Source organism: Lytechinus variegatus, chromosome 6 (genome assembly GCF_018143015.1).
Source record: "Lytechinus variegatus isolate NC3 chromosome 6, Lvar_3.0, whole genome shotgun sequence".
Lineage (NCBI taxonomy): Eukaryota > Metazoa > Echinodermata > Echinoidea > Temnopleuroida > Toxopneustidae > Lytechinus > Lytechinus variegatus.
The window spans coordinates 37,629,765-37,650,865 of record NC_054745.1 but is presented as its reverse complement, the minus strand read 5'-3'; the positions used below and the strand labels follow the sequence as shown (position 1 = coordinate 37,650,865).

Genomic DNA, 21,101 nt, shown 5'->3' with positions numbered 1-21,101 from the left:
GAAAGTTCCCAGAATTTTACAAAATATCCCAGAATTTTACAAATGTTCCCCAGTCTTCCCTAAGATGTTATAATTCTCTTTTATATACAAAAGACATAAGATATAGGGCCCAGTGCCGTTATGAGCCAAAATTTTTTTGAGGGGGCGAAATATGACGTATTGAGCAAACTTTATTAATATATAGAGTTGTGAGCAAAGCGAGCGAGCACAAATTTGGACTTTTTAATTACAAAGATTAAATTTTGTGATAGATTTTGACATAATATTTAGAAAATAACATTCTCGGAAAGGATAACTTCGAGGAATTTCTCACTTCCCAGTATTATCCTGAAAAATATCAAACTTTGTTGAATTTTGTGGATTCCGGGAAGAGTGGAAGAAATTTGAATATTCTTTTTTATTTTTCAATGCAGTACTGATGGAAGAACCTATATCCTACAGTGCAAGGACCAACATACTATGATGTTTTGGTTACAAGAGTTACAGGTTTGTGTGAAATCATGTCAGAACATGTCTTCTGGCTTCAGTAGTTAAAGGGGAAGTTCACCCTGAGAAAAGGTTTATTGTGACAATACCATAAAAAGTGATAAAATTATTGTTGAAGGTTTGAGAAAAAAAAATTTACAAAGTTATTGGGATTTTTTTTTTTGGTGTTTTGTGACGTCAAATGCAAGCAGATTCCTATGTATCATGAATGAAAGATATCAATAAAATGACATTTTCTAAAAGCTTGAAAATGTTTTTTATTGTACCTTTCGTATATACATATATCAACAGACAATTGTTCCACAACCCCTCTTGAAAGAAGAACCATTAAGAATTGAAATTAATGCATTTAAACATCCGGTGCAGCTGCTTGTAGTGACGTTACAAATCCAAACCTTAAAATTCTAATAACTTTCTTTAATAATATTCAATGGATTTTCATCAAGCCTTTATGACTAGTTTCAATTATTTTTTCTATTGTTTTTACCACAAACTTTACAAATGGGTGAACTTCCCCTTTAAGATATAATAAATAGATTAACGGCAACTTTTTGGGGGGCTGTCTATATGTTGTATATTTTCTGATTAAGTGTGAATAGTTGAAATGAAAGATCAGACATCTATGCAATTAACATGAAAGATTAAATCTAAATCTGATGCAGCCATAAGCAACTAAAGTTTTGCAATGCAAGTGTATGAACATGTATTGGACAACGGAGTTATCTTTATTACATGGTATTAATAACTAGTATACTCTTCATATAAATTCCTCCAGAAAGCAAACAAAGAAGTGACAATAACTCGAGCAAATGAAAGAAAGATATATGAACACACAATTGGAAGCAGTATCAGAACTTTTTATGAAATTCCATCACAGGAAGACTAAAATGGATTTCAAATGTTCTTTTCTATGACCTTACCCTTCACTCTAACCCCACACTACCTCCTCTTTTATATGAATTTTTTAGAATTTAGGAATGCAAGAGTTTGAAATTTAATTCAAATTTTTAAGTGACAGGAAAGACAAAGAGCCTACAGCAGTCAGAAAACATTAATCCTTGTCAAAAGCGAATGAATATTTCAGAAGCTAGGAATTAATGGGGAATTGAACCCAAAATAAAAACTTGTTTTTTTAATCGTAAAGGAAAAAGAAAAATCTGGCAAGTTGATTGGTGAAGATGTGAACAATATTGAACTACAATAAGAAAGTTATGAGTTTGTAAAAGGTGTAAAAATTGGTAATCACTATACCCATGGAGACTTCAAATTGGCCAAATATGTGATGTCAAAGTGATGAACATTTATTAGGCAAGGGCTACTCAGCCATGTACTCCAATACACAAAATAGCTAAAATGTAATTTTTCAAAATTTATGTTTCAAATTATATTTTTCTTTCATGAGGACGTAGACTAATATACTATCTGGGTTATATTTAGATGACTGCCCCAGGGGAATAGGAACTAAAGAGAAAACCACAAATCCCTGATAATTAAAGGAGAATGAAACCTTTGGACCAAGATAGCTTGTGTGAAAACAGAAAAATCAAAGAAACAGATCAACAAAAGTTTGAGAAAAATCGGAAAAATAATGAGAAAGTTATGAGCATTTCAATATTGCGATCACTATTGCTATGGAGATAGCAAATTGGCAATGCGACAAAGATGTGTGATGTCACTGATGAACAACTCTCCCCATTACTTTAGTATATTTTTCACTTGAATTGCCTCTTTTATCACATCTATCCATATAGATCATGTGTTCTTTCTATGTGAGGGCATGTAATACATATTTTTAAAGAATACATAATGGATAAAAAGAGTTTGTATCATCGTAAGAAAAAGCAAAAAGAGACATTTTGAGGGTATTTTATAGTCCACCAAAGGGAAAGTTGTTCATCAGTGACATCACACAACCTTGTCGCATTGCCAATGGGAGGATCTCCATAGCATTAGTGATGGCAATATTCAAATGCTCATAACTTTCTCATTATTTGTCCGATTTTTCTCAAACTTTCTTTATTCTTATTCTTTGATTTTTCTGTTTCTATACAAGCCGATTTGTTCCAAAGGTTTCATTCCCCTTTAAATCTACATAGTCTTTATAGGGATCTCAATTTTAACTTATATTGCTTTTCAGATCTATTTCAGGTATTCACCATTCCCTTTTCTTTATTTTCCTCCAACACAACAGTTATGACCAAGTCTGGGTTCTCCTTTTAATGGGTTAAAGGGGAAGTTCAACAGGAAGAAAACTTTATTGTAAAAATAGCATAAAAAGTAGTCACAAATATTGGTGAAGGTTTGAGATAAAATCCTTTAAAGAGTAAGAAAGTTATTAGAGTTCAAAGTTTTGGATTTGTGACATCATAAACGAGCAGCTGCCCCATGTGTTATGTAACATAAAATGCATGAAATTCAAATTTTGTATGGTTCCTGATGACTTAATTTTGTTTTCTATTCATTATAGGGTGTGAAATGATTTGTCTATTGATATGCAAAAGGTACAGTGTGAAAACTATTTCCAATTTTCTGAGAAAATGACTTTTCATTGATTTTTTACCATTCGCTAATGTAGCAATGCTGCTCGCATATGACCATATGACATCAACTTTTTATTTATTTGATTAAATTTTCTCAAACCTTCGGCAATATTTTTTGCTATTTATTCTGCTATTTTTACAATAAAATTTTTTTTCAGGGTGAACTTCCCCTTTCATGGGTTAAAAATTTGCTTTTACTTTTATGACAGGAAAGACGGCGAGCTTACAGCAGTCAGAAAACGTCCCTGTCAAAGGAGAGGTCCCTTACCAGATACTCAGTACTAGTAAGTTAACTTTAAAGCAGTATACGAACCAATAACGCCATCTTGAGTCCTCAACTACTCATACCTGGCCAGTTTCCTGACCCATAATGCGAGTGTAGTCTAGTATATAGACCCACTTGAATGAGAACATGTTCATTAACTACTCCATACATTTAAGCTGCAATAATTTTGTTACCATGTAGCAAAACAATTTGTTTCCCTCTCAAAACATTTAAAGGAGAATGAAACCATTGGAACAAGATAGCTTGTGTGAAAACAGAAAAATCAAAGAAACAGATCAACAAAAGTTTGAGAAAAATCGGACAAATAATGAGAAAGTTATGAGCATTTGAATATTGCGATCACTAATGCTATGGAGATAGCAAATTGGCAATGCGACAAAGATGTGTGATGTCACTTGTGAACAACTCTCCCCATCACTTTAGTATATATTTCACTAGAATTGCCTCTTTTATCACATCTATCCATAAATCATGTGTTCTGTCTACATGATGGCATGTAAAGAATACATCATGGATAAAGAGTTTGTATTATCATGAGAAAAAGCAAAAGAGACATTTTGAGGGTAATTTATAGTCCACCAAAGGGAAAGTTGTTCATCAGTGACATCACACATCCTTGTCGCATTGCCAATGTGAGGATCTCCATAGCATTAGTGATTGCAATATTCAAATGCTCATAACTTTCTCATTATTTGTCCGATTTTTCTCAAACTTTCTTTATTCTTATTCTTTGATTTTTCTGTTTCTACACAAGCCTATTTGTTCCAAAGGTTTGATTCCCCTTTAAGTTTCTTTATACACTTTAGATACAAATACAATTATAAGTCAATTTATTCACTGTAGATATATGAAAATGTATATGTACATGTATTTATAACACACAGTCAATGGGATACCACACACAGTTCACTTCCCCCTTTCCCTTCTCAGATGCTTGTATTGCTAAAAAACAGAAACTGTCATTTGTTCACTCTTTTTGTAATTACTTTATTTTTCTGGTCCAACATGCTCTTGTTAATCATAGACCATTCCTATGGGACTAATAATTATAGAAAAACACACATACACCCACTGAAAACAAATCCCTAGATTAGTAATCACGACTTCATTCATTTCTGATGTACTATGTATAACCGGCCTCTGCCTAAATTCACAATTTCCTATATTGCGTTTGAATTAACCTGGCAAATAACCAAATACCTGCTTTTATTTTGATCCTTAAAAACCATTCATGAAAAAAATCTGGCATGCAATTGCCTATTCGAAATGTTATCTTGCAAGAGTGTATGTACTTCATGTTTAGAGTATTTGTCTAAATGTCTTGTTTGCTTTATAATACATTTGAGTGGTTTTGATGTTAGCATAAACCAATGTAAATGATAATGTTATTGTGCCAAGGGACTTCTAGTTGAGTTTTAAAGGTAACAGACAGTAACAGTAACAGACAGTAGTTGCAGCAAACAATTATTTTATGAGAAAGTCTTTTAAATCAAGGTTAATTGTCAAGATATAATCATACATCTAGATCTGGTACATTAATGTAAACTTATCTTTGTAACATGATGAAGTTTTTAGCTCAAAATCGATAATTCTGATGATCACACAGAAACGCATATGTGGGACAGTACACCCACTTAGAACAAATCTCTTAGTAATCACGTCTTCATTCATTCAGAGATACCAAGTTCAAAGACCAGCTATGCGTGAGATTTTCTGTGAATCTGAGTGAGATCACATACATTGTGTACAATGTACTGTATATGGGGATATAGCTGTCAGTGATAGTTGCGTGAGACAGAGATTTGAGGGGATGAACGAGAGTCCAAAATGCTCGAGTCTCACGCATAATGCGTGAGACTTGGTAGCTCTGTTCGTTTCTGATGTAGCATCTGCTTAAATTCCCAATTTCCTACATTGCATTTGAATTAACCTGGCAAATAACCAAATACCTACTTTTATTTTGATCCTTAAAAACCATTCATGAAAAAAATCTGGCATGCAATTGCCTAATCAAAATGTTATCTTGCAAGAGTGTATGTACTTCATGTTTAGAGATTTGTGTTGTTTGCTTTATAATACATTCGAGTGGTTTTGATGTTAGCATAAACCACTGTAAATGATAATTTTATTGTGCCAAGGGACTTCTTAACTTAACATTAGTTGAGTTTTAAAGGTACATGTAACAGACAGTAGTTGCAACAAAAAATTATTTTGTGGGACAGTCTTAAAATCAAGGTTAATTGTCAAATATTATCATGTATCTAGATCTGGTACATCAATGTAAACTTATCTTTGTAAAATGATGAAGTTTTTAGCTCAAAATCGATAATTCTGATGATCACTAACACAGAAAGGCTTCGGAAAATACCAAACATTTGATGGAATTCTGTGCATATTTTGCTAATTTCTCAGCAATTACGCATTTTCTTCCAGAGCCATTTGGCACATATTTTCTATTTATACATAAAAACACTTTGGTGGTAATTTCATTGGATTCTGTTCGAAATGATTTTGAGATCGTTACCAGATTTGGTATAATTTATCTTTTAAGATTGTATACTTGATCTAAAGTTGTTAAAACCTGGTCACACCGCCCGAGCGTTTCTGGAGCGGTCATGGAGCGGTAGGGAGAGAATGTAAAATTTCGCTTACAAAATTGGGGAATAATCGAAAACAAAAATCGAAAAAACAAAATAAAAACAATCAAAATCGAAAATGGTGAAAGGTAGCGAGTGGTGATGATTTTTTTCTCTTCGCTCCACGACCACTCCAACAACGCTCTGGCGGTGTGACCAGGCCATTATATTTCATGTACATGTAATGTTTGTTTCATGTTACTATACAGGGCTTCATGGAAGACCACCATCATAGTTAGTAACAATAAATAAATAAAATGAATAAAAAATAGGTAGATTAATAAATAAATACATTAATTAATTGATTGATGGAATTATTAATTAAAATTGATTAGTAAATATAGATAAATAAAAATAAATAAAAAAAAGAAAAGAATAAATAAATATATAGAATAAATCAAATAAATAATCCATCAAACAAATGAATTTAATTCATTAATCATTTAATTTATAAACCAGGGCAATGCTGTTGAATCGATGTCAGCAATATTATTATCCCCAGTCATTTTACATACAGTAGGTGAGTTAAAGGTATTGTTTAACTTTGTGAGTAGCCGATTTAAAAAATTCTCAAACCAAGATAAAACATGTGTACAAGTGCATGTATTAGAACTGATAAACCCTGAAAACAACCATTATTGAGAATGAAAAGCGAAAACTACAAGGCAAACCCCGATTTTGTAAATAGACACCTAAATAGTACACATAAGTCTATGGGATGAAATCAAGATGGTGTTTCCAGTCACGTTATATTTCAGTTTTTGAAGCACTAAATAATTATTTTTGAATGCAATTTTTTCTGGGCTTCATTTTTGTAACATATCACAGACACAGGTGACAAGTGTGAACTTCTAGCTCAGATTTGTTAAAAGTCAAACCAATGTTAACCAATCACTTTAATGTTAGCATTTTTGAGATTATTTTGCAAAGTCCCCAATATTAATTTTACATCGTTGATACGAACCTAGGCAATGCACTTTTGAATAGATGTCAGCAACATTATTATCCCCAGGCATTTCATATCCAGTTGGTGCTTTTTTATTTTCGCATTAGTAACCATTTTATGATATGGAGATTATATTGCAAAGTTTGTTGATACGAACCTAGGCAATGCTTATAAATACGAACCTAGGCAATGCTTTTGAATAGATGTCAGCAACATACTATCCCTGGGCATTTCATATTCAGTTGGTGATGTTGATATTCGCATTAATAACCATTTTATGACACGGAGATTATATTGCAAAGTTTGTATTGATTTTACGTACATCGTTGATACGAACCTAGGCAATGCTTATGAATAGATGTCAGCAACATACTATCCCTGGGCATTTCATATTCAGTTGGTGATGTTGATATTCGCATTAATAACCATTTTATGACACGGAGATTATATTGCAAAGTTTGTATTGATTTTACGTACATTGTTGATACGAACGTAGGCAATGCTTTTGAATAGATGTCAGCAACATACTATCCCTGGGCATTTCATATTCAGTTGATGGTTTTGATATTTGCATTAATAACCATTTTATGATACGGAGATTATATTGCAAAGTTTGTATTGATTTTACATACACATCATTGATACGAACCTACATGTAGGCAATGCTTTTGAATAGATCTTAACAACATTAAATATCCCCAGACATATCTTGATAATTGACATTAATTGCTTTATTTGATTTTGTATAAGTACATTCAAGGGGGAAGTGCTTACAATGCAGTTGAGGATTGGTTTCTGTTCAATTGTCTGGAGCGTGCTTCACGAGGATTAATAATGACTAATAACTTTGTCATTGATTGTAACTTTCATTGAAACCTTGATTCTGATTGGCTGCTGAGCCCTGTTACCATGGGAGTTGCCATAAATAAAGGCACAGTTGCACTACTTGTATTTAAACTCTCTTTATGAAATGAGCCCCTAGGTTTAATTATGCGCTGAATCATCGTGCCAAAAATTAAATGCATACTACATGTATATGTACATACGTATGTATATATATATATATATATATATACACTGTATGTAGGGTTGTATGTAAGGGCCTTGTTAATGGCTTTTTCCATTGGAAGATATTGCAAAGAAAATTCACGCAGAATGAAAGATAAGTTCCAGTTTTGGTAACAATCTCAAAATGACTTTTTACAGAATCTAATATAATGACCACCCAAAATATGTGCCAAAGGATTCTTGAAGCAATTGTGTAATTGCCATTGGCGGCGGAAGGAAAAAAAAATTGGGGTTGTCTACCTGAAATTTTGGGATGGACACATGTAAAAAATTGGACAAGTGCTCCAAAAAATTTTGACAAGCAAAAAAAAAAAAAAAAAAAGTTAGCAAAATTTTTTTTAGGGGGGATCGTCCCCCCCACCTAAAATTTAGGGGGGGACACGTCCCCCCCCCCATCCCCCGCTTCCGCAGCCTATGGTAATTGCTGAGAAATAAGCAAATGATAAAGCGCGGATTCGGTCACTTCCGTCGGGTCTTTATTCCAGCAATAATAGTACACTGTTCCACGTGTGCTTATCTGTGTTGGCGATCTTCAGTGTGATCGTATTTCAGCTTAGATTTTATGATTTCACAAAGTTCAGTTTATGTAACTGTACCAGATCTAGATCCACGATGATATAGTCATACTTAACCTTGCTTTTACAGACTTTCTCACGAACTTAGAGTTTTACTGCAACTACTATCATTTAGCATTAAAGAGAGATTATTTTACAACAGCCAGTTGGGATCCAGGACTTTCCCAAGAAAGGGGCCAGGTTTTTCTTCAAAATCTTCTGACACCCCCCCCCCCTTCCTCCCTCTTCTTTGCAGGGAGAAAAAGTCTACTGGTGATTTGCTCATATTTATACATTAAACTTTACTGTCATTTCTTTTTTTAATTCTGAGTTGCTCTGAAACCCTGTGGTCCAAATTCAGCAGATATCATTTATTCATACCAAAATCCGGGGGGGGGGGGGTCACAAAGATTTATGTACGACTTAAAGTCGCACTTAATGACGCCGCGTACATGATATGCAAAGCCCACTCATATTGATCAGTACGCAGTACTTGTAGTGCGCATCCTCTTGGCATGATCTGACCAATGCGGTCTTGCCTTTTATACCACTTGGCATTTAAGTGCGACCCTATTAAGTTGTACTGAAATCTTTGTGAAAGAGCCCCGGGTAGTTTTTAATTTTGTGTACCCTTGTTCAATTTTGTAAACATATTTCGTAAACATATTACCAGAGTTTGTCTGTATGGCACCGTTCTCATTATACTTTCTAAAACTAGTTTACTGGAAACCGGTTCAGGAAACCCGTTTGGAAGATCACCTTGCTAGTGTTGTCATTTGATCACCCGAAAGTGGCTTTCAAAACCACTTCACGTAAAGCGGTCTTGTTGCCAAGGGAACACATGGGGGTAACATGTTTGTCGCGAAATTTGAAACCGCCGCGTAGGAATTCCACACACAGTGTATGGAGTAGCGTGCTCGAAATGTGCGAAAATTGCTTCCTGGAGAACGGTTGTGTCCTCACTTTATGCTAAGACCAGTTTAACGAGTCAAAGTGAACTGATCTTCAAAACTACATCGCGAGGTGGTTTTGTGAACCACTTTGGAAGATCGTTCCAAGACCGCTTCGACTGTTCTCATTACATGTTAAACTAGGTATAAATGCACTATAAATTAGTTTTAGGACAGTAGTGAGAACAGTGTCTTTGATATCCATCCCTTTGATATGTAAGCATGAAATTGTAATGTTAAGAGCCTATCTAAACTAAAAACTGAAGATCTTGATTTTGTTTCCTTTTGTTAAGTACCCTCCTTGTTTTGTACCCTCGTATCCTTTCATGGAGGAAGTCGTAAAGTATATGAAAGTGAATTTTACTCAGAAACAATTATTTTCATGGAGCAGTCAGTCATTTCTATTCTTGCCGCAAGCCAAACACACTATTCAAATCACAACGGAGAGATATTCAACAGCACACATTTTTTTTTCATCACTCTTTGTGTTTTCCCCATTTCACAATGATTTTCATGCTTAAAGGGGAAGTTCACCCTGACAACATGTTAATTTCAACATAGCAGAAAAAATGATGAAAAACATTGGTGAAGGTGTGAGGAAAATCAATAAGAAATTAAAGAAGTTATTAGAATTTTGATTTTTCGATTTGTGACATCATACGCAAGCAGCTTTCCCACATGTCATATGGAAAATTCAATGAAATGTCATTTTCTCAGAAAAATTAAAGTGGTTTTTGTTGTACCCTCAGTATATCAATAGTAAAATTATTTCACGCCTGCTCCTGAAAAAAATTAAAAACTATGAGTCATCACCAACCAATAAAAACATGAAATTCATGCATTTTATATTACATAACAAATGGGCCAGCTGCTCATATACATGTATGACGTCACAAATCAAAAACTTTAAAATTTTATAACTTTCTAAATCTTTGGATTTTCCTCAAACCTTCTCCAATATTTTTAATCACTTTTTCTGCTCATTTTACTACAAACTTTTCGTCAGGGGGAATTTCTCCTTTAAGATTTATAATTAAAGAAGGGATATATTTGGTATCATGTTTCAGGGTGATGGAAGTTTTTTTTCTGTCTGTACAATATGAACATGCAGGGATGTGGACAGTAGTTATACATGGATCTAATTTTGCCTCGGTTTAAAAGAACTTGTCAGCATTTTGATCTTCCATCTGGAATACAAAATTGTCTGTACTTTCGTTAACCACAATTAAACAAGAAGATTGATCAATATACATGTATATCCTGTATTTGTGTGGAGGCATCATGGTCAAGTGGGCACGACTCTTGTCTGTCAATCAGGGAGTTGTTGTTTTGAATCCCAGCCATGGCATGTTTTTCTTTAGCAAGAAATTCACCCACATTGTGCTGCACTTAACCCAGGTGAGGTGAATGGGTACCCAGCAGGATTAAAATCCTTGAATGCACCGAGCGCTGGAAGGCGGCTTGAGCTTAAGCCGGGATAATTATGATAATAACAATTCACCATGGAATATATATTATTTCTAGATAATAATAATAATAATGCACAACATTTATTATGCGCCATCTATCTAGTAAACTATTCCGAGGCGCATAGGGATGGGGAAAAAAATTAATATATTCAACAAAAGTAAGAAGAAAACAGAAAAGATTTTGAATACTTTTTAAAATTGTATATGTATATACCGAGGTTTTTTACCTGACTGCTAAAAAAGCACAGATGCCTTTGAGCAAGTTACCAGGGAACCAACGGCTTAAGCTCCTTTCTGAGGGACCTGGTAATGAGGATATGCCTTACCAAAGGGCACTAGCGCACCACTTGGGAATCGAACCCGGGTCACCGGAATCCAAAACCCTCGCTCTACTGACTGAGCTATTGCGCCTCCTTCTTTTTTGATACATGTAGATGGCGCTAGATAAATGCCTATTGTTATGATGATGATTATTATTATTATAATTTATTATTATTATTAGTAGTAGTATTATCATTATTGTTGTTATTATTGTTACTATTATTATTATCATTATTACTATTATTGCTGTTGTTGCTGTTATTGTAATTGTATTTATTTTAATCATTGCTTTCTTTCTTCCCTAGCAACCATCTTCTGGTCTTCTCAGTACTCAAAAAATGAAGGAAAAGATGAACATATCTTGCCCAGGTATATCTTCTTTAAAATATTGCTGATGAAACTGTATGTGAATCGCTTCCCTTCGTTCTGCTTTCCAGTTAATATTTTGTTCCAATTTTGAAACTAATTTGATTATCTATTTTTATCATTTTTGTTTAATTATCATTTTGTTGCCACATGTACTGCCTTGGTAAAATATTTTGGACCTAGAGAAAATTTGTTCCACTTAGAAGATGAAAATGAGTCAATAAATGACATCTCTGGTATCTGGGGCCCGTTTCATAAAGGACTTTTGTAACATTGCCATAATGGCAACTACCATGGTAACATGGCTCAGCTGCCAATCAAAACAAGGTTACCATGGTAGTTACCATAATGGCAAAGTCCTTAATGAAATGGAAACGGGGCCCCAGGTTTGAAAAAAAGGCTCAACTGTGGCCATTAATCGGATAATAGAAGGTTCACTTCATGAGAGTCTCCTGTACTTTTAGAAATAAAATTCATTATTAGCAGACTGAAGTATGAGAGGGGTGATGTTACCCCCAAATCAATCCCTTTCTCATCAGCTTGAAAGTATTCTCATTTTATTTTCATTATATTTTTATTCACCCGAAAGCATAAATCAATAATCTTTAACACTTAAAACTTACATCTAAATATTAACCCTAATTAGGCCAGGCTTTTTTGGCTGTTCTGTGGCAGGGGGGGGGGTGATTCAACCCCCCAAGATCTCAGCCGCCGATCGCGCGAGCGCCGCAAAAATATGCACGCTGGTAGTGTGCAATGTAATCTACAAGGCTGTATGGTAAAATTTTCTTAAATAATGCAATTTTATTTTATATGAATTAATTATGCTATTTTATGCGTAAATCATACTTTTTGCTCTAATTCACTAAACAAAGCTCCTAGAATGTTAAATTTTGGTGAAAATATTCTTTGTAACATTCTTAACAATCTCAAAAATTTTGAAAAAAACCTTCTTTTCGAAATCAATTTCTTATGTATTTTATTGTTTTATGAATTTCTTATGTATTTCTTTGTTATTCAGCCTTTTGTTTTTCTTTATTTTTTCACCAGATTTATTGTACAACCTTTTTGAAGCATAATTATGCTAAAATCAATTGATTTCAGATGTTTAAAGTAAAAATAATCATATTTTATGAATAAGATGAGAAAACTCAATTTGCAACGACTTTGTAAACAAAGTCACGTTTTGGAACAATTTTTGGTCTGACATGCACTCACGAAATGTTGCGTAATTTCGGAACCGTATACCCGGGTGTCGTAAATTTGCTCTCAAAAGATGCGCGAGACTTCACAGTATAAACTTTGTGAGTGGCGCGGTAAAAAAATATGGCGCGGCGGAATGATTGCAGAAAATGATGAGGGTGGGGGTTGATTCAACCCCGGCCCCCCTGGCCATTCTAGGGTTAAACCTTTTTTCATGCCTTACAAGTAAGTATAGATGTGCATGTAATATAGGTGATAATGAATGATGAAAGTCTCTCTGCTTTCCAAGAAAAATTTGCATTATTTTTTATCATTTTGAGATTACTGAGTTATCATTGCGATCTTATTTTTTTTATATGGGTATGAAATATTATAATGCAATAATCCATGTCTACATGTATCTCTTCTCAGATTCTGATATTCCCCCTGTCTTGGACTATGTGGAACCGCCCAGGCATTCAGTTGGTGAAGCAACGGCCAATACCACTCAGAAAACGGGGATGTTCAACCTATCCTTGACGAGCATAAAGACAGACTTCAGAAATCAGATGTCTAACTTTAGGTAAGCCTTCCCCTCTGTGACTATTAGACCAACAACACTTGTGAGTCTTCACGAATAGTTCATTGAAAGATTACAAAATAGAGATGAAACATGCTAATGGGTACCTGGATTAGAACTAAAAAAAAAATTGAAAGCAACCATTATTGTCAATAATAATAATAACGTCATATTTTAATCAGGGTAGCCACTACAGTTCCGAAATGTGTTCTCCTAGTAGGCCCTGCTTACATTTTTATATGTTATTATTACCCCGGCTTTAGTACGGCTACCTTGATCGGGCTACTCATTCACCTCACCTGGGTCGAGTGCAGCATAATTTGGGTAAATTTCTTGCTGAAGGAAAACACTCCATGGAAATCGAACCCACGTTCTTCAGATTGAAAGACGAGAGTCTTAACCACTAGACCACGACGTCCCACAAACAAAATAAATGTTTTTGTATTTTATCCAGCATGAAATGGAAAATGCAATCACCGAACAGCGAGACTCCACCTGACGATTTCGCCGGTGAGACTTCACAGACGGATGCTGCTAAACAAGCAGAACAGAATAAGCATAAGAGCTTTGACAAGAAGGATGTCATAACCGCTGTTGGAGGAGCGAAGGCGGCATTCAAGAAGAAGCTTAGTAACAGCTCCGTTGGAGGTCCATCCTCGGGTCCAACTAAACCTCCCAGTACAACCTGGTTTGAGGATGTTCCTGATTATGATTGTAGAAACTGCCAGCAGGTTTGTGGATTTCTTTCTCTTCCTTCTTCTATCCCTCCTTCTTTGCCCCCCCCCCCCTTCTCCTCGTCCTCTTGTCCTTTGTCCTTTTTTCTCCTTCCCCTTCTTTTCGTTGCCCTCCTACTTTTCCTACTCTTTCTCATCTCCTCCTCCTCCTACTCCTCCTCCTTCTTTCTCCTCCCCCTCCGCCTCCTTCTTGTTTTCCTCCTTCTTCTCCTCCTCCTTCTCCCCATTATTCTTCTCCTCCCCCTCCTCATTCTCCTCCTTCTTCTCTTTCTCCTCCTTCTTCTTCTCCTTCATCTTCTCCTCCTTCTTTATCTTTTCATTCTAAAACATAGCATTTATAGGGCATCTTTTCCATTTTGATTTAATGCTCATATTTCTTTCTCCTCTTTAAATTTGACAATGTACATGTAATGCATACAGATCCTAATCTCCTTCTCCTATTGTACATGTATGTAAAAAATATATATATAATTTTTTGTTGTTGCAAGGTTGGATTATTCACATGGAAATGTCTGACAAATATTGGTGGCAGTCTATATATTTCATTGCAAAGATAGATAACATTGGAAAACGATAGATACTTGTTTGTTGATAGCTACCTGTACATGGTGCATTAATGTCAAGATAATTTAGGTTTGTTTGTGTTCATCTTTATAGCTTGCAGCTGAAGTTAAACAACTGAGGGAGGAGCTTTGTCAGGTGAGGAGAGTGCTTAACGAAAGTAAGGAATTGATTGACCTACTGCATAAACAGCTCACAGCTACTCAGATGCAGTCCATGAGCAAGTAAGTGGAAGTAAACTCTTTGATTATGATGATGGTGGTGGTGGTGATGGTGATGATGATGATGGTGGTGGTGGTGGTGATGATGATTGTGATGATAATGATCATCATCATAATGATGATGGTGGTGATGATGATGATTGTGATGATGATGATTGTGATGATGATGTTTGTGAGGATGATGATGCTGCTGCTGCTGATGATGATAATGATGTTGATGCTTTATGATGGTGGTGGTGTTGATGATGATGATGGAGATGATGATGATGGTGATGATGATAATTTTAAGGAAAGAGATTGATAAATTCACTTTTTATGTCTTTTTCAACAATATGCATATGATTGTTCTACTTTGTTTGCAAAATGGTTTGATTATCTTTCTTCTCTTTTTCAAAAATGTCAGTGTATGCAGTAAATGTTTCTCCATTTCTCACTTTTTTTTCAAAATTTCAGTTTAATTATTGTGTCTCCTTTTCTCTCTTTTTCAAAAATACATATCGGAAAGTGTGATTGATTTGTTGTTCTTTATCTGTATAGTCGAGAGTTCTCACTGTGCCAGACTGATCAGGAGAAACTTCATGTCGTTCAACGGAAGGACAAACAGCTAATTCAACTAGAGCAGCTCTTACAAGAGATGCGACAAGACAGAGACAGCTTCAAAATCCAACTCAGGTGGGGTCATGCTTGTTGATTTTGCCCCCGTAAAGTTTGAAAGAGCCCTGGAAACCAAAATAAAGTTAATTACTACACATCAGCGTATCTTTCGTAAATGTCGCAATGCAGTTCTTTGTGCAAACTTACAAATGTGGGTTGAAAATACATAAATTTTGATTAATTTTTTTCGTGTGTACATCTACTGCACCGTTTATTTTGTTGAAATGCCACTGTGCCAACAGGTGCAAGAAGAAAATGTGTGTGTGTGTGGTGGGGGGGGGGGGTGATTCAGCCCTTCCCTCCTGTTATGGTAGGGTTGAACTCCCCACTGAATAATGGATCATCCCTATTTCACAATATTCACAAGGTAGTATTATTGATTGTTCAAAAAATGAATAAATGGAAATTTTACATTTTTACCTGGTATTTTGAACGTACATAACATAGAAAATAAACATAATTACACAAAGTCAAGCACTAGTGACATACAATACATAGACTACATGTATTATAATGTATACAAATATGAATGTGCATAGGATTTAGAATGTTTTTGTGTGACTAAATTGACATTAAAGTTGGATTTGAAATTGCAATTGGAACAGAAGCTAATATTTTTTAATATATTCATTTTTTCTTGTTCTCTCTTTTTTGTTTTAGTTCTTGTGAGAGAGAGGTAAGGGACCTGCGTGAGCAGATCAACATGTTCACGGATCTCATTCAAGCCAAGGATGAAGTCGTCATGTCCCTGACAATGAGGGTAAGAGTACCAAGGATAGGATGTAAAAACATATGTCCCATGTAAGGGATAGTCAATCGTCTTCACTATTAAGAAATACACTGAACCGGACACACACCACATAATCTGATGTGACACAATTTTTTTCAACAGATCGCATTTTGCATTAAATGCGACAAATCCTACCAAGAATTAAAATAAATTAATTTGAAGTTCAGCATGATAATATGAAACACAATTATACTAAAATAACAATTATTAGTCATGGAAAAGTCGTGGAATTCTGTTTTCAATTTTTTTTCATAAAGGTCAATGAACTGGAAAGGAACGAGCCAATAGTAGTGAAGACAGAGACGGACCAACAGCCGGAATCACCCTCAGAGATTGAGGGGAACGTCAACCTAGCTGGAAACACCCCCACTGAAGTAGTGGAACATACCCTGCTCAACACACAGTCCTATGTGGACCCACTGGAATATGAATGCCTGAAGGTAAGAACCAAGTCATCTTCGTGGGAGGGATGGTAGCAAATGATTATTCAATGCCATGTACACACCGCTCCCATTGAAATATTGGCTACCAATCGTACAAGCACTGCTGAAATTAGTTAGTGTTCCTGTAATCTACATGTACATGTACATGCTGTGCAAAGCTACATTGTATATTTTTTCTGAAATATTAGGATATTTTTATATGATTATGTAAATCAACTCAGTAAAGCTGCTAGAATGTAATTAAATTTTTAATTTGAATTTTGTTTTGGTATAAGCAGTTGTGCGACAGTATGGTCCCAGCGAGCGTTGAAGGACATTTTAGGGCTAAAATCAAGGACTATACAGATGTGTTGGGCTCATTTTAGCTTATGTACACTGGGATCGCCCCCAATAATCAATGCATGCTTTTGGCAAAGGACTCTAAGATCATGCTTGCTGAGTGCAAATTTGTCAATTGAAATAAAAAAGATTATTACGTTCAAGAAACACTCCGATTACATCCGAGTCATATGTTATGATCTTTTTTCTTCATTCAGGATTCGGCCAGAGCTTTCGAGACGCAGAATAAATTCTTAAACAAAGAGATCCTTGAGCTGAACCAACTGAGAAATGATGCTATCACCAGGGAGAAACTGTTATTAGAGTGAGTTCAATTTAGCCCCACCTTATTTATTTAATCATTTGTTTATTCATTTATGTATGTATTTGTTTTATTCATTTATTTATTTATTCATTTATTTATTTGTTTACTTGATATTGTTTTTTCTAGTTCAGGAGAACTTCAAATTAACTTTTTTGTGTGTGTGTGTGTGCAAATTTCTTTTTCTTCATTCATTTTTTGCTGAAACCAATTGCAATATTGCTTAGATTTTAAGAAATCTTTTTGTTTGTTTGTTTCTTTTTGGGTCATTCCATATGTATGTACATTCATAATACTTGTGCTAATAATAGTCGCAACTAGTAAACAAATAAATACATTAGATAGATAGATAGATAGATAGATAGGTAGGTAGGTAGATAGATAGATAGGTAGGTAGGTAGGTAAGTAGGTAGATAGATAGATAGGATAATAATAATAATTATACTTGCTTATATAGCGCCTAACACTTACTTTGTCAGAAGTCTCTAAGCGCTCTACAGTATATGCAGCATAATTACCCTGGCTTTAGCAGTGCAGCTGTTACGCGCGCAGCGTTTCAAGGAATAAATTCCTGCCAGGTACCCATTTACCTCACCTGGGTTGAGTGCAGCACATTGTGGATCAATTTCTTGCTGAAGGAAATTACGCCACGGTCGGGATTCGAACCCACGACCCTCTGTTTCAGAGTCCGGAGACTAATCCACTGGGCCACAACGCTCCATAGATGGATGAATATATAAATGAATATATAACTAAATAAATGAATGTTGCTCGAAGCATTAAGGGAGGCCATCATGCCCCCCCCCCACATCCTGTTAGGGTTAATAGAAGCGTTTCGTCATTAGACATTGGTATTGCTTAAATCATATGTTAATATGTTTTGTCTTTCTTTGTTCTATTTCTATTGGTTATCTCCATCATTCTCTATCGTTAATTCATTTCCGTCTCTTTTGAAATCCTTTCTCTATAGGAAGTACATTTACCTTGAAGCAGATTATTGCAAGACTGAGAGTAAATACCTTCTGCTTCTGAATGAGGTTAGAGGACCACAGAGAGGTAAGTACCACTTACTATAAAAGGTGGTAAGTCACATTTTGATGAGACTAAAACTTTATACATTAGTGAAGAATCAGATCAGCTCTGTAATCGATGCCAACTAAGTATTCAATTTCAGATTCAGATATTTTTATTGTCCAATTGCAATCAAGTACAAATGGAAATTCAATTTGTTCGCACAAAATAATTTAGAATATTACATGATACACACAGAAGATTACACGATACATATATTAAACATTATACAAATTAACAAGCAAAGATAGGAGAAAGTAAGATAAAGGCAGTGGGGTAACATAATTTAAAGTATGGCTATTAAATGCACGAATTGACACTGGAACAATTTGGGCTGTACGTGTATTTTGCAACATTTTGCAGTATCTTTTGTAGCCATTTTACAACAATTTTCAAATGAAAATTTATGCTGCAGGTGTTGAGCCACACAGTGCAGTGTGATATAGTAATATTTGATTTTATTTTCATACAAAAATTATTTTATTGGGGGGGTGTATCATTGTCTGAAATCATGTTTTAACTTTGGCAAATATTCTTGAAAATCACCTTTACTCAGACTTTATTGGCAATGCGCTTGTCTAGATTTACTACTCTCCACCCAGGTGTAGTAAACGGGTACCTAGTAGGAAGAAATTCATTGAAAGCTCAAGCTTCCAGTCAGGGTAAACGTTCTAAAGCCTGGGTTAAAGTATGTAGTGCTTTAGAAACATTGTATTTGGCACTTTCTACATGCAAATATTTCATATTATTGTTATTAACTCTTCATGCGTTACGTTCGCATTATTGCACATCCGTACGCCTGTTTCGTTTGCATTTTTGCACAACCACACATTTCCCATAGACGTCCCCTGTCCCATTGTTTTTCGAACAATTGCATGCCCCGGAGCCTGCCTAGCTACAATGTATAGCCTGGCGTTATTGTATACCGTACATGTGTACCGATCGATCGCGTGCGACAATAGTAGCGTTTGACGGATTATCGCAGTTTACAAATTACAGAATCTTTGAGTTTTCCCAAAAAAATCAATACATCCTGATCACAGCCAGGAAGTTCATTGAAAAAGGAGAGGAGAAAATCAATAAAACCCTCCTCACAAACAATACCATGGCCAGGTTTATTGTTAGGAGTCTGTGACTCATGGCACGAATGTGAATGAGAGGGGATCACTGCTAAAATAATGCAACACACATGGGGTTTGCAGGTGAACGCATGAAGAGTTAATATTATGAATGTTATATTTTATTTTTACAGAGAAAGATAGTACTGAATCTGATGACATAATTTCTAAGCTGATTGCCGAGGCTATTGAAACTGATATAGGCGAGGAACGAATCAAGTCATGCACAGAAACGGCAAAGTAAGATTTTTCCAATATTTGTTATCTACTCTCTTTTTGTCATTTACTTTCTACTGTTATTTCTGCTTTCCTGTTTTCATTCCACTAGTGTAATTTTGTCAACGTTGCATAGGCAATAATAATGCATCTCTCTGTATTCGTTAAAAGGGAAGGTCACCTAGACAAAAAGTTTATGGCAATAATAGGAGAAAAATTAATGAAAGATATTGCTGAAGATTCGAGGAAAATTCATTAAAGATTAGAACTATTAGATCCAATGTTTTGATTTGTGACGTTGTATGTGAACAGCTTCCTAAGTATCTTGAATTTGAAAAAATTATCAATGAACGTTAACGTACATAAAGTTCGTTCCCCCTTATTTTCAATTAATAGGGAACAGCTGTATGACAAATACGGATTCATTAAACCGCCCAGTACAGAAATCGAGGAAGATAACGCCCTCTTGAGTCAAGCGGATAAACTGCAAAGACGATCGGATGAGCTCAAGGTAAAAACACAAACAAATTATTTGCGCTTTTGTGGGTGTTGGTGTGTGTCTGTTTGCATTTGTGTTTGTCTTGGCTTTGTTTTGATGTTGCTACAAATATTTGTGTTTATGTTGATTATGGTTGTCATGGTGTTGATGTTCTCTGTCATGTTGCTAGTCTTTGGTTGCTGTTGGTGTTAACCCTAAAAGTACTGGGCTATTTGAAATGTATTGAGGACTGGACCGTCATCCCCCCCCCCCCCCCCCGCCTTCTTTACCACATAAACTACAAGCCAATAAAAAAGTCAGAAAATTAATTTTTTAGTATTTTTAATTTTTAAGTATTAAAGTAATTTTCTACTTTTTAAGTATTTCTAATTTTTAATTTTTTTGTATTTCTAGTTTTTTAGTATTTCTTATTTATTATGAATAAACTATCCAAATTTATTCAGGAAAAACATTATTTGCATATTTAACACCCAATTACCAATTCATTTTTTCAGATTTCATCTTTTTAATCTTATTTAAATGATTCTATAAAGAAAAAATGTATGTATTTATTTGTTTTTAGAATTTCTTATGTTTTTCATTCTTTTCAATGGCAATTATTACAAACTATTTAAGAACTAAATTAAACCCTAAATTAATTAAGCAGACCAATTAGAAAAAAAATGAACCCCCCTTTTATGAATTTCATCTGTCATAGACTTTGTACACGAAGTATAAAAATGAACCATTTTCGGCTTAACATTGTCTCATAAAACGTCATGTGGTGTTGG

At 34.9% G+C, this 21,101-nt stretch overlaps 1 protein-coding gene across 1 annotated transcript in view; it reads left to right on the top strand.

Moving 5' to 3' along the window:
• LOC121417795 (TBC1 domain family member 2B-like) overlaps positions 1-21,101 on the top strand; it is a 44,957-nt gene that overhangs the window by 12,326 nt on the left and 11,530 nt on the right. The window contains exons 6-18 of the mRNA XM_041611531.1: positions 414-486; positions 3,236-3,310; positions 11,562-11,625; positions 13,237-13,387; positions 13,839-14,115; positions 14,776-14,903; positions 15,438-15,572; positions 16,215-16,314; positions 16,602-16,784; positions 17,324-17,430; positions 18,398-18,483; positions 19,751-19,856; positions 20,229-20,343. Of these exons, the coding sequence (XP_041467465.1) occupies positions 414-486; positions 3,236-3,310; positions 11,562-11,625; positions 13,237-13,387; positions 13,839-14,115; positions 14,776-14,903; positions 15,438-15,572; positions 16,215-16,314; positions 16,602-16,784; positions 17,324-17,430; positions 18,398-18,483; positions 19,751-19,856; positions 20,229-20,343 (1,600 nt within the window). The remainder of the gene's footprint in view (positions 1-413; positions 487-3,235; positions 3,311-11,561; positions 11,626-13,236; positions 13,388-13,838; positions 14,116-14,775; positions 14,904-15,437; positions 15,573-16,214; positions 16,315-16,601; positions 16,785-17,323; positions 17,431-18,397; positions 18,484-19,750; positions 19,857-20,228; positions 20,344-21,101) is intronic.